The sequence below is a fragment of the Monodon monoceros genome, unplaced genomic scaffold, assembly GCF_005190385.1.
Source record: "Monodon monoceros isolate NGI ecotype Baffin Bay Population unplaced genomic scaffold, NGI_Narwhal_1 Super_Scaffold_8, whole genome shotgun sequence".
Taxonomy (NCBI): Eukaryota; Metazoa; Chordata; class Mammalia; order Artiodactyla; family Monodontidae; genus Monodon; species Monodon monoceros.
In genome coordinates, this window is record NW_021703785.1 from 73752462 (window position 1) to 73765264 (window position 12803).

General features: G+C 48.5%; 1 protein-coding gene across 1 annotated transcript in view; it reads right to left on the bottom strand.

The window, feature by feature from the left end:
- Positions 1–1189: 1189 nt before the first annotated feature.
- Positions 1190–12803, bottom strand: part of FGF9 (fibroblast growth factor 9) — a 27156-nt gene continuing 15542 nt past the window's right edge. Inside the window, exon 3 of the mRNA XM_029210303.1 lies at positions 1190–2615. Coding sequence (XP_029066136.1) covers positions 2370–2615 — 246 coding nt within the window. The 3' untranslated portion in view covers positions 1190–2369. The remainder of the gene's footprint in view (positions 2616–12803) is intronic.

The window sequence follows — 12803 nt, forward strand, 5'->3', positions numbered from 1 at the left end:
CAAATCGTTTTCTTTCTTTTAGGCTGATTAATCGAGCATCTCATGCTACTTTAAGATTACTTTTGGCTATTTCCTAAAATCAATTTCTTCGGTGCTAAATATTGTACCTATGACATCCTAGAAACTTGATTCTTCCCTGTGATCAGATGTTTAATGTTTTTCAGCCAACAAGATTAAATGCCTTTTGGAAAAACTAAAGCCCGAATATGTGCACATTTTAGCAGCAGCAAAGGGTTAAATAATAAATAAGAATACTACCTCTTGGAATTAAATGCAGTTTCTGTTAAGAAAGTTTTTAAAAAAAGAAACAAGAAAATAAATGAAGAGGACATTCTGACTTTTACCACAAATCAGCTATTTTATATTGCTTCTGTCCCCTCCCCCCCGCCCAGCATATTTCTTAATTCCAAATGTTGGACTTAGTTTTTCTTTAATGCACATCAACAGGAGGCCCTGTCCATTCTGCCCTTTGGACCAGAGATGGGCCCCTGCGCTCATGACAATCAGCCACGTGCTTCTACTTCGAAACAGCTTTGACCCACCAGTGGCACACTTTTATTTTTCATAGAGAATGTGCATCAGAGCAAAACAAAGTTGGAATATTAAATTTTAAAATTAGTTACATAAACCCCAACGCATTTTTTAACTGTCAATTTCCCACACAAATGGCTAGAAAGTGTTATATGTGGTATGAGAATTTGTTATAAATTTCTTTTTCTTAAATATTGCTTTAAGAATTTGGCTCTTTTCTCCTTAATATATAGTAAGAAATAGTCTCCCTTGCCCAAGGGCAAGTTTCAAAATTATTGCTACTAAACAAATATGTATTCTTATGCTTTTCAGCATAAAATGTTATAAAAGCCGTGTAAAAGATAACCTATAGAGTAACCTCCCCTCTAAAAAAATTGAGTGCTTGTGAAGACCATTTTAAAAAAACAAAACACAGTCAACAAATATATACTTTCCCCCTCATTGTCATGATTGATGGAGATTTATTAGTTTCATTTTGCAAGTTTTACTTGAAGGGTGCTTTTACCAGGTATTATGACAGGTTACACCGAAAGCAATTTTCTATAAAAGATGTTACAGTAACCCCTATGGTACTTGTGTAATTTCATATTTGAGAGCCAAGTGCACAAATAAAAAGTTTATAAGAATGACCCTGTTGTTCTGACTCTGATTCTTGTCCCCTAAAAAAAAAGAAAACTCTGTGCCAAGTAAGCTTTTTTTTTTTTTTTTTTTTTTTTCCTTTTTGAGAATTCTAAACCAGTACAATGTTTGATATGAGTCCTGTTGTTCTGGAGATCGACTAAAATAAAAGCACACTTATTGTTTAGCTTTGGTATATTCTGCGATACATTTAGACAAGTAGAATATATACCAACCCTTATATTTTCCAACCGTGAAGTTACAATGAGGGAGGAAGTAACTTATGAGAGAGAAAATATTACAGACACAGAATAAAAGTTTGAGACCCAGTTTATCTTTAATCCTCTGGGATAAGCTATGGAACAAGCGGTCTGAAGAGTGGACACTCAGTGTCATGAACGGTATGTATCAGTTTACAATAACACGGGCACAAAAGCGATTGTCGCCTTTAGGACACTAGGGCCATCTGAGTGTCTCACATCCATGCACGCCACGTTCGCTGCATGAATATACCACAGGTTTGTAGCGGACGTTGCCATTTAATGCCTACAGAGCCTAAAGCTTCCAAAGTGCCTATCTGGCCTGTACATATTTCATTAAAAATAAACTCTATAGAATAAATAAATATATAAAATAAATAAAATGTTGCCTTTGGAATTTCTATAAATAAATTTAACTTTTTTTCTTTTTTTTTCTTTTTTTTTTTTTAACTAAGAGGTCTTTGCTTTAAATTCACTGGGATGACACCCGTGACAATGAACCGAGAAAGTCTCGTCGGTCAGACCGCACCCTCCTGCCTGTGAAAATGCAGCGGGGCCCCCCTCGGGCCGCCAGCCAGATCCCGATGCGTCCAGGTGTGGCAGCTCTGCTGACGAGGATGAAGGACAAGAGATCGGACGGGAAAGCGCATCTATCCCCACATGCATCGGCTGGTCCTCTCTGCTCCCTCCTCTCTGCAGCCCCACTCACCCCCTCACCCTGCGGCCTCCTGCCCTCTGCTCACCACCCACCAGGCAGCAGTGGGCAGGGGGTCCCGAGAGAGGACGAGCCTGGAGAACAAAATCAGTATGTCCCCTCCACGCCTCCGTCAGACTATGCATGCGACAAAGTTTGGCAACAGTGGAGCTGATGTGATGACACAGCAAATCAATAAGAACCCAGCGCGTGAAACCTTTATAGTGGTTACTTTTTTAAGGGCTCAAGTGAAGAAACGGTCTTTGTCAACTTTGGCTTAGGATACCCTTATAGAGTTCGGGTACTTTGTCGGGGTCCACTGGTCTGGGTAAAAAATGTGTGAATTTCTGGTGCCGTTTAGTCCTCGTTCCTTCTCTGGGGGTCCCGTCCTTATTTAACGCGACATAGAACCGCCTTCCAGTGTCCACGTGTTTATACAGATTCGAGGAGTACGTGTTATACCAGTTTTCTTCAAACTGTTCTCTGAATACACATTCTTGGGTTAGTTTTTCCTGTTAAAAAACAAAAGCAAATATTTTGCAAACATTAGCTACTTTCCGTACTGAAAGCAATTGCTACATAACATAACTGGTGACAGAATACCAATTTTAACCCACTTTAAGTGCACTTTGCAAAAACTGCTTACCTCTATAAATTTAACTACCTCCTAATTCTTTTTCATAATGATTAAAGCACAAAAGAGTCTAATTTTTTCTAGTTAAACTTTTCCACATGCCAATTATCTGAATGAGTCAGTAGGCAAAGGCAGCTAACGCCATGAGCTGTTCCCATTTTCACCACAGCAATCAGGATGGTGACCATCCTGGGGGGAGGGCCTTCTCGAAGAAAGAGTCTCAGGCTGCCGTTTCATCTTCAGCGTACTTTTCATAAAGTCCTCGCCACACAGGCCAACACCGCCAGTGACGTCAGAGATTTGCTGCCCTCTGAAGCAGTGGAGGTTATTCTTACACTAGAAGAGTGGTTTTCAAACTTCAGTGTGCAGAAGAATCACTTTGGGATGCTTTTTTTAAGTGTAAATTTCCAATCCCCAACCTTTTAAAATTCTGATCCAGAAAGTCTGGAAATACGCATTTCGAACAGGCCTTGTGTAATTCCGATGCAGCCGGAGTCCACATTTTGAGATACGATGCTTTCTATCAGGTCTGGGTCTTCCTGAGTACAAAGAAGTAAAGACAAACATCCCAGCCCTCCTGTTTCCTTGAACTTAGAAGAACCACCACACACTCCCCCCAGTTTAAAAGCAGAAAGGTTCCACATTTCATAAATGTATTACACTTCACCCTCCACCAGAGCTTTATGAGAGCCTGGGTTCCCTGGAACCCCATAACCTAGGGCCCCTGCAGCCGCGTGTCTCGAGGGCAGTAAGGACCAGAAGCGACGCACACATCACACCCCAAACCGTGAACGCATTCCAGGCACAAACACGTGCTTCTAGCTGCGCCTGGAGAAGTGAGGCAGTGGGGTGGATCAGCTCCTTGTTCTTCTTCTCACCACGTTGAAACTTTAAGATCAGCACCTTCCCAGATGGCAGTGTTAAAAAATAAACACTAAAACGGCTTCTGAAAACATTCCCCTTGCTCTTGCCCACCTGGCCCCTTATGTAAATAAGAAAACCTACAGATACGTGTCCACGCAGTTACACACTTGAGGCCACAACCTAGTGCACTGATTCACAGCCAGCCCGGCAGAAGGCATCATCTCCGGCTGCCGTGGTCGCGTCGGGAGAGCGAGGGTGGGGACGGGGGGCGTGTCAAGCTGAGGGTGCTGAAACCCGGCGGCCAGCGTGAGCTGGTTTCCCCACGTCACTCCTCCGTTCACGGAAGGCTTGAACCACCCAGAAACACAGGGGACCTGCACCTCCTGGGAGCTGCTCTTCTAGGTCAGGGGTCCCCGACCCCCGGCCACCGACCGATACCGGTACTGGTCCGCGGCCTGTCAGGAACCAGGCTGCACAGCAGGAGGCGAGCGCTGGGCGGCGAGCGAAGCTTCATCTGCCGCTGCCCATCCCCCCCCCCCCCCCCCCCCCCGACACCCCGTCGCTCGCATCACCTCCCGAACCATCGCCCCGCCCAATCCGTGGAAAAACTGTCTTCCACGAAACTGGTCCCTGGTGCCAAAAGGGTTGGGGACCGCTGCTCTAGGTGATCAAAATGTACTGAGCAGGTTGGTAACAAAATCTTATCTCCTTGGACCAGTCTCTGCTAAGTGAGATGGAACAAGGGAAAGCAACGAAAGCAACCAAAAGCATCGAGCAGGACAGGGTGATGGGGAAACTCCGGGCAGCTTATGCTGGGTTTATAGGGACAAGGTGCGTTGCAGGTGGCGAGTGGCACCTGCAGCTCCCCTCACCTGGGCGCTAGCAGAGAAGCCCCTCACCTCCCTCCACGAGCAAACCTAGAGGAAACCCCCTATGCTGGGGAGACCAGGCTGAACGTGACTTCTGTTTCATCTCCATTAAAGCGGACAAAATAAAAATAGTGTGGTAAAGACTTTAACAGCTGTTTCAGACTTTACTTCCATCTGTACAATAAATATTCTCCCCACAGACGAGATTATTCCTGGCTTAAAATGTCGGGTTTGAGTTTGCAGTGATTAAGTAAATTTTCTAAACAAGCGATGTTCATTTATTTTCTACTTAATAAAGGTGGACTGAAGTAGGGAATTGTAGAGCCTTCAGTTCTACCAAGGAGATGAAAAAAGAATTCAAATTAAGCTTTCTTTTTCTCAGCAGGAAATCACTTTACCTGACAGATACTTGGTTTAAAAAAATAAGGCTCGAGCTTCCCTGGTGGTGCAGTGGTTGAGAGTCCGCCTGCCGATGCAGGGGACACGGGTTCGTGCCCCGGTCCGGGAAGATCCCACATGCCGCGGAGCGGCTGGGCCCGTGAGCCATGGCCGCTGAGCCTGCGCGTCCGGAGCCTGTGCTCCGCAACGGGAGAGGCCACAACAGTGAGAGGCCCGCGTACCGCAAAAAAAATAATAATAATAAGGCTCTCCCTCCTCCTTCTGGATCCCAAGGTCTGCCCCAGCTTCTATCTGCTTTGTATACAAGTCGCACCTGCAGGGTCTGCACACCATGAGGGGCCTGGCTTTGGAGCCACAGCCCCTGCTCCGGCAGCCTCACCTGGAGCAGGTCAGTGTCACACCTGAGGCGAGGCCATCACAGGTGCATGGCCGGGGATCGGCACCCGGAGCCCAGGACACTCCCCCAGTCACCGTGGGGGCATGTCAGAACCATGAGTTCAGAACCTCTCAGAACTGGAGCCAACCTCAGCCAAAAGGTATTGCAACTTTCCCCAGAAAATGCCCGGGACAGGGGGGCCTGGAAGGGAGGTCACCTGCCCCAGACCCCGCACCTTCCACTTCTCACTAATGGAGGGTTCCTCCGGACACCCCGTCCGTCCAGGGACTTCCGAGGCCCCTTCCAAAGGGCCGGGAGGGGGGCTCCACGGACCACGTTCCGCAACTCGGTGCAGCCCCTCTGATTCTGACAATCACACGTGCTGCCTTTCTTCTTTACCTCAAAATGCAATTTTTTAAAAACACTATTCATTTTGCAGGAGGAACGGGTGGAGGTGGAGAGAAAACAGAGCGTAGGCACAGAATTCTGCCGGGGAAGGGCGCTGCACGCTAAGGCTGAAACACTAATGAGTCCAGTATCGAAGATGAGCCTCAGTTCACATGTTTTGGGGGTATTGTCAGTCTGCGGGGGAAAAAAAACAAACCTTTTTAAAAAAGTTGAACGAGGTAAGAAACTGAACTAACCTTTTCACTGCTCAGCAAACACGGCTCTGTTCCCCTTATGAGGCTGCTGTAACATCGTTTACACACACAATATAATGCTCTAGGCAATGCGGAAAATGAGGTGAACTGTTCCACGTAGGACACTGTCATCTACAGACAGCAGCTTTTGTGATGGTTAAGAGTTCAGTCCTCTCCTTCACGGGAGGGTTGGATAACCTCAGTTAACTAGTTAAATGAGGCCGTGCAGACATTACCTTGCAAAACCCCTGATCCAGTTCAGTCCTGTAATTATTACACAAGGGGTATAACGCCACTCAGAAAAACCTGCAGACCTTAAAAAAAAATTTTTAATTTAAATGATCATAAAAATTAAAGACCCTGATACCTTTCTATACCATGTATATGCTTTCAAATAATTTCTTCTTGCTACTTGTGATTTTTGTTTCGGACAAGGGTAGACAAAGCAGCAAGATTTACAGAATTAATCTCTTTATGATTAGACTTTAGTACTTAGCGATAAAATATTTAGTTGAGGTGAATATATTTATGTTACATATTTGTACTCCAAAGTGATTTCTCTAAATTAAAAATAAGAAAGTGAATGCAAACTGGGACAGCAAAAAATATACATTAAGCTGTATTCTTATATATACACAGAGGAGAAAAAACAGTTTCTGCCTTCAAATAAACTATACACTTTAGAATTATAAAACTCAGATGTTTTAAAACTCACCACATGTTTCCAATGCAGACAGTTTATAGAGTATTCCACTATAAAGTGATCAATTCTTCTTTTATTGTATTTCCATGTTTTAATATTTTGGGGGGGATTATTTAACTATAGCTGTTTATGGCATACCTATCTTTGAACTGCTGGATTATGTCACTCAGCTTGGGTGGAGAATGTGGATTTAATTCAAAAGTCTCCTAAAGCCCATGCTTTGGAACAAAATCTGGTGAATGTGAGCAGCTATGGAAACCCCTTTTCATTTTATATCATCAAATTCTGAGCAGTGGGAAAAACTGAAATTAAAACTTCAAAACTTTTACCAAAATCCTATTAAAACCAAAGTATGAGATAATAATGTGAAAATTATAGTATACCCCAGAGAATGTTTAGGGATGTTATACGACATCAACTCATATGGACACTAATCTTAACTATCTAATTGGAAAATGTGTAATCCACATGGGCGTTACCATGCCTGATTCCTATCTGTACCCATTTAAAAACTGAAATCAGAAGTTTTCAAAATTTGAGATTCAAGAGTCCTCATTGAAAATGTATAGACTTATGCTGCTATACATATAAACATATGGTGTAGCTTTAACCATACCATCCAAATGGTTGCTTGTGTTCAATTCAACGGGTTGTTTGACCTCCCTGCATAAACTCACAACACATAAATCCCAAGGTCAGAAACTGCCTTGATAGAGTTCCCGAACCTTTTGTAAGTTACTGATTGGATGGAATCGCTTGTTCTCTGCCTACCGTTTACCCCAGTCATGGTATTTAAACCTCCCTTAACTACAATTACTCGTAGAGATGTACCTTCCTCATTAATAATCTAGCAGTAAAGTCTTCACGGGAATTGTTGCAAGCATCGCGGTGATTAAATATAATGACGAGAGGATCATTAATAAGAAGCTAGGTATTTTAACGCTTCTCTCCTGGGAGAAGTCCCCAAACGGAAAGCCACAAACACACAGAACAGGCAGGAAGGCACTATTTCTCATTTTATTAGAAGCTCCATTCGGATCCAGCCCCCTTAAGCCCTCAACACGCCTCACTCAAGGCCCATTTTTCAAAACCTCTTTAAAATCCCTACCATTCCCACGGGCCTGCTTTTATACCCATGATCCTGGCCATCAAAACTGCCACTGGAATTGTGGGAACGGTTGAATCAGTTGTGTCTGGTCAACGTACACAAACGAAGCAAGTGGGCGGGCAACGTCTGTCTCATCTAATACACAAAAAGGTAAGAATTCCTACGTTCTCTCCACTCCTCCCCCACCAAACCAGACAAAACAAGACAGCATTCAGCTTCGCTCCAGAAGCTGCGTACTTAGGTGTACCTGTGGACGCGAAGGTAGGGCCCAGTCTGAATCTGATCCGGCCTTGGACATCTCCTATGGTGTGGGCTCACCAGCCACATGGTACCCACCACACAGCCAAGGACAGAGCCCGCCGCGTGTACCACAGAGCAGACCAGACAACTTCGATGCTGTCCTTAGCAGCCACCCTAGAAACGGACATTTGTTTAGCAAATCAAGTGAGCTCATAAACTTGCAATATATGTTCAGAGGTGGAGCCCCACAGGGGAAAGAAAATCCTGCCCAAGGTTGAACAGAATTCAAGCAGAGAAGTTTAATATTCACTTTATGAAATATTTCTGCTTCTGCCAATGGGTAGACTATGCCCATTTGCTGCTTCTGCCGAGAGCCTACAGGAGAAGTTTGTGAAGTTTCTCTTAGGGTCCTAGAGCACAGGTAACATTTCTTATCATAAATGATCATCTGATAAGAGAAGCAAGTCATTCAGTGACCACTTAAAATGCACATCAGAGATCTGCAAAAGCTGAAAACACTTCAAGCTAAATATTACTCTTTGTAAAAACTGAAAGTCGAAGGACAGACCATGGAGGAGAAGTGGACAGCTTCAAGGCTGGGAGGTGGAATGAAGGAAATAATTCCTATTATTAAGGACACCAGGCAGAGACATGGGAACCCAACCACCGCGTCTGAGGATACTCAGCAGGCGTGCCGCAGGAGGGAGAATCGAAACAGAAACACGTACCAGAGATCTTCTACGGTAGACAAAGCAGGCTGAATTCAGGCCTTGAGTGCAGAAATAAAATTAGACCAACTGAAAGATTAACAAAGATGACGGCAAAGTAAGCGCAAAGGCAATTTCTGAAGAGCTAAGAGATTCACGGAATTTCTATGGTAAAGGAATGTCAGCCTCCTACAGACACACACAATGGGGTTGATTAGCCACCCTGGGCCTTGAGCTCCTTCTCTGTGAAGAGAGGAGACTGGACTCAGGGATGTCCATGGTCTCTCTGAGTCTAAGGCCGAGTGATCCGGCCTTGGAGCATCCAGTGTGGAGCCCTAGCCACCCACAATGGCTCGGGAAGGACGCACTGACCAGGAAATGGAAAAGAAGCTGCAGTGTTGCTGGAAGATAGGGGAAGAAACACGCCCAAATGTTCAGCCTCCGTTACCTCTGCAGAGACGGACACCTAAGTAATGCTTCCAGAAGCAGCCAAGCGGGGAGGCTGCTGTTTCGGGGAAGAAAGGACGGGGAAGAAGACACAGCTTCGGCACAAGGGGCCCCTCCTTCCCTCCCTGGGAGACTGATAGGATGTCCCCCGGTGTTGGCCTCACAAAACACGGCTCACAAATGAACGTCTGCCTGACCAACAAACCCTACGTCATCAGCTGCCCGAAGAGGACTTACTGGGAAGAAAAACCAAATCCTGGAGGAAAACAAGAAGTTATCAAAGTCACAGAGTGCCCAGAGCTGGAGGCAAAGTTGGACGTGTGCACGAGACAGATAAAAGGCACTGTTGGAGAGAAGCGACACCAGGGCTCCAGAATTTCTCAGACACCCAGTCACACCCCCTCCGAGGTGCATAGAGGAACCCCGAGTGGGCTCACGAGCGCATGCGTGTCTCTGGCACCTCTCGACTCCCCGGGGCACCCCCTACTGCCCGCCACCAGCTCCAGCTGGACTCGCGTCAGCCCAGATTTCTCTGGAACCAGACTCTTCCTCCCAGCCCCCGCCTAGCGCTAGAGAAATGGCCCCGCGCTTGTGGAAAGTGACCGGTGCTGCTGTCCCTTCCTCACACGTGGGTGGCTGTCCCATTCTCTCAGGGCCCCTCTGCTAACGGCCCCCTTCCAGGACGAATCCGAGCTCACACTATCGGCCAGTCGGCCTGCTTCCCCGAGGCACCGGAGCCATACACCAACGTGGGCCGCTTCCAAAACAGCACCTTCACCCCGAAACGCCGAGTCCGGGGGAGGCCAGTGCAGTGCTGCCACAGCCTAGTGACTGCACCGACATGCGGGCATGAGAAATCATGCTCACCACCACCACGATGGGAACTAAGCCCCTAATACGCAGTCCAACTTTTCCATTTAATTAAGTGGGTAAAATAGTAATGTGCTGCATTTGAGAAGAAGGTGGATAAAATTAACCTTAACAGATGAAGCTTTATGGTTAACATTTTCAAGTATAATGCAAGGGGCGCCGCAGTTCGATCTGAAGGGAAATGTTTATTTACTTTCACAGACTGTGTCCTAAATCTTAACTTCTGAATTCAGACTTGCAAGAAGCACAATTTCCGTGCGCCTCCGTGCAGGCATCTCCTTCTGGGGCCACACTCATCCCTGAGGAGGCGAAGCAGCAGCTGCACAGCGCCGGCCGTATCCTGGGCCCCGTCTCCGCTGTCCTCGCTACCCTGGTTCCTAGTCCCAGCCCAGCCAGCCTGAGGAGGTCGCCCAAGGCCGCACAGCCCACGAGCCACGGAGCTAGCGGCCCAGGCCCTGCGCTGCCCTTGCTCGTCACTGCATCTCCACGTTCAAACCCTTCAGGATGCAAGTACAGGCTTGAACCTTCCATCGAAACACAGCAAACTGAAAATCTACTCAAAAGACAGGGAGAGAAAGAAAAGGAATACGAGCCACCCCAGAGGGTCCAGAGAAAACGACCTGCCACACAGCGATTCACAAGGAAAATGGAAGAGAGGGAGGGAGGGCAGAGAGGAGCCTCGGGCTGGGAGTGGACAGCAAGCGTGCACACGTGCAGGGCAGTGTGGCAGCCACACGGACAGAGCCACTCCCGGCCACAGCAGAGCCAGCCCAGCACGCACCGGGGGAGGGTGCCCTTGGCATGACCTTGGCAAGTCCGAGCTCAGAACACTGCACTGAGCCGTGGGCGGTTCCCCACAAAGGAAAAGCAGACTGCAGCAGAGAGCTCTCTGAAAAGTCACAACAAAAGACTGAGGAAGGAGGGGATGCATTTATGTCAGGATTGAAAGCATTCATGGAGCCCTTTGTGGGGCTCCACTCCAAGCCGGAACCTCTCCGTCCTTGGGGAGCCTCGGCGGCAGGGTGCTGGGAAGGCAGACACTCTTCTCAGCCGCCTGCAAGGATGCTGCGGGACGCCCAGGTCGATGGACACGCAGCGGACAAGCCAGTCCATGCAGGGGGCAGGAGGGGGGCGGCCCTGGGGCGAGCGGGTGGGGCTTCCTCTGGGAGGGGGTGTCTCCCGGGCCAGGACAGGGAGCAGCCAGGCTGCAGCAGCCCCGGATGGCAATGATGATGACAGTGGAGGACCCTCCAAATGTCAGTGTCGTGGCCTCTGGCAGCAGCTGAGAGAAACAGAAGCGGAGCCAGGACCACTGGGGCTGGAGGGGGAGTAAAGATGGCAGAATCAGGCTCCTCCCGGCAGCCACGGCTCCAAAGCCTGCAGCCCTGAAGCTGCTTTCACGCCAGCCTTTCCCTCCCCGAGACCACCTGCCTACTTTTCTCCATCTCCTCTGTGAGTAATCCTGACGTCTCCTCCCAGGCCAGGGATGAAGCTCCCTCCCCCATGCTCCCCAAGGCCTTTCTGTATACAGTTCTGTCACAACACCAATCGCACCAAATTATAAGCCTTGGTGTGCACGTCTGACTGACCCCCAAAGCTGCAAGGTCACCCCAGGAGAAAACAGCACTTACCTGTGCGGGGTCTTGTGTGTGGATCGGGGCCCTGAACCGCGGCTCCCGGGGAAACACAGGGTTTGGGTCCTGTGAGCCTCTGCTCATGACATTTTTGTCAACAAATCAATGCATAACCTTGTTTTACACCTGTTTCTGTTTCAAGTTAATAGTGCTGGCTCATTAGCCGTGGACGCAGGCAGTGACTCAGGCCGACGGAGGCTCCTCTGAGGTCCGTGTATCCTCCGTGAGGCTCGCCCAGCCTCCGGCACTTGGGACACCAAACAGCATCTCAGCACTCGGCCCCGGGGGCATTCTAACCAGCAAAACCACCACCAAAAGCACAAAAAACGTGAGACCCGTGGCAGAAGGGGCGCTTGCCCGGTGGGAGCTGCCCCCTCGAGACGCGGCTTCTGCCCCTCTGTGCAGGCCGGCGAGCGACACGGCTGCAGGGTCACGCGGCAACCGCAGCCAGCAGACAAACGTGCGCGCACGCAGCCTGCGGTCACGAGGGCCACCTGTACTCCTGGCACCTACGGAAGCGCGGCCCGTCTGAGCAGCGACACGGTCACGTCCCCTGGCTTTGCGAAAGCAAACGAGCGTGCGAGCGAGGGTAGCCGAGTGTGGCGGGGAGCGTGCGGGGGGGTGGCAAGCAGAAGCGGAAGCCCCGCGTCCCCAGCATCCAAGCAGCGGCCTGGCTCTGCGTGCCCGACAGACGACCCTCTGCAAAGAGGCGCGATGTGCGCGGGGTGCAGGGAGGGGCGGACCGGAGACCCCGGACCCTAAAGAAAGACCCTCCCTGCGCACTAAGCACAGCCCCGGGGCCTGGAACCATCCCCCGCCCGCCTCTCCTGCCACACGGGTCTACTGGGCCCCGCCCGTGAGCTTCAACCATTAAACCGGGTCCTTCCCGAAGCCCACGAAGACCTGTGCTGGGTGACTCCAGCCACCACTAACTTGCGAGGTTTTCCACGCACCTCAGACCGTCAGGGGAGGCAGCTCCCATGCTTAACAACGTAAACGTAAGTAAACTCAAATAAGTAGGTATGATTTTAAAAGATGATTTTCCACTAATTAACGGCCAGGAGTATAGATGCTAAGGAAACAAATGAACCACTAAATAGAAACTAGTACTAGAAAGAAACGATTGTTTCAAAGTCCTATCGGTGAAGGGGAGACTACAATCCTGCTCTAATACGGGGTTATTTCTGGCAAAAAAAAAAAAAAAAAAA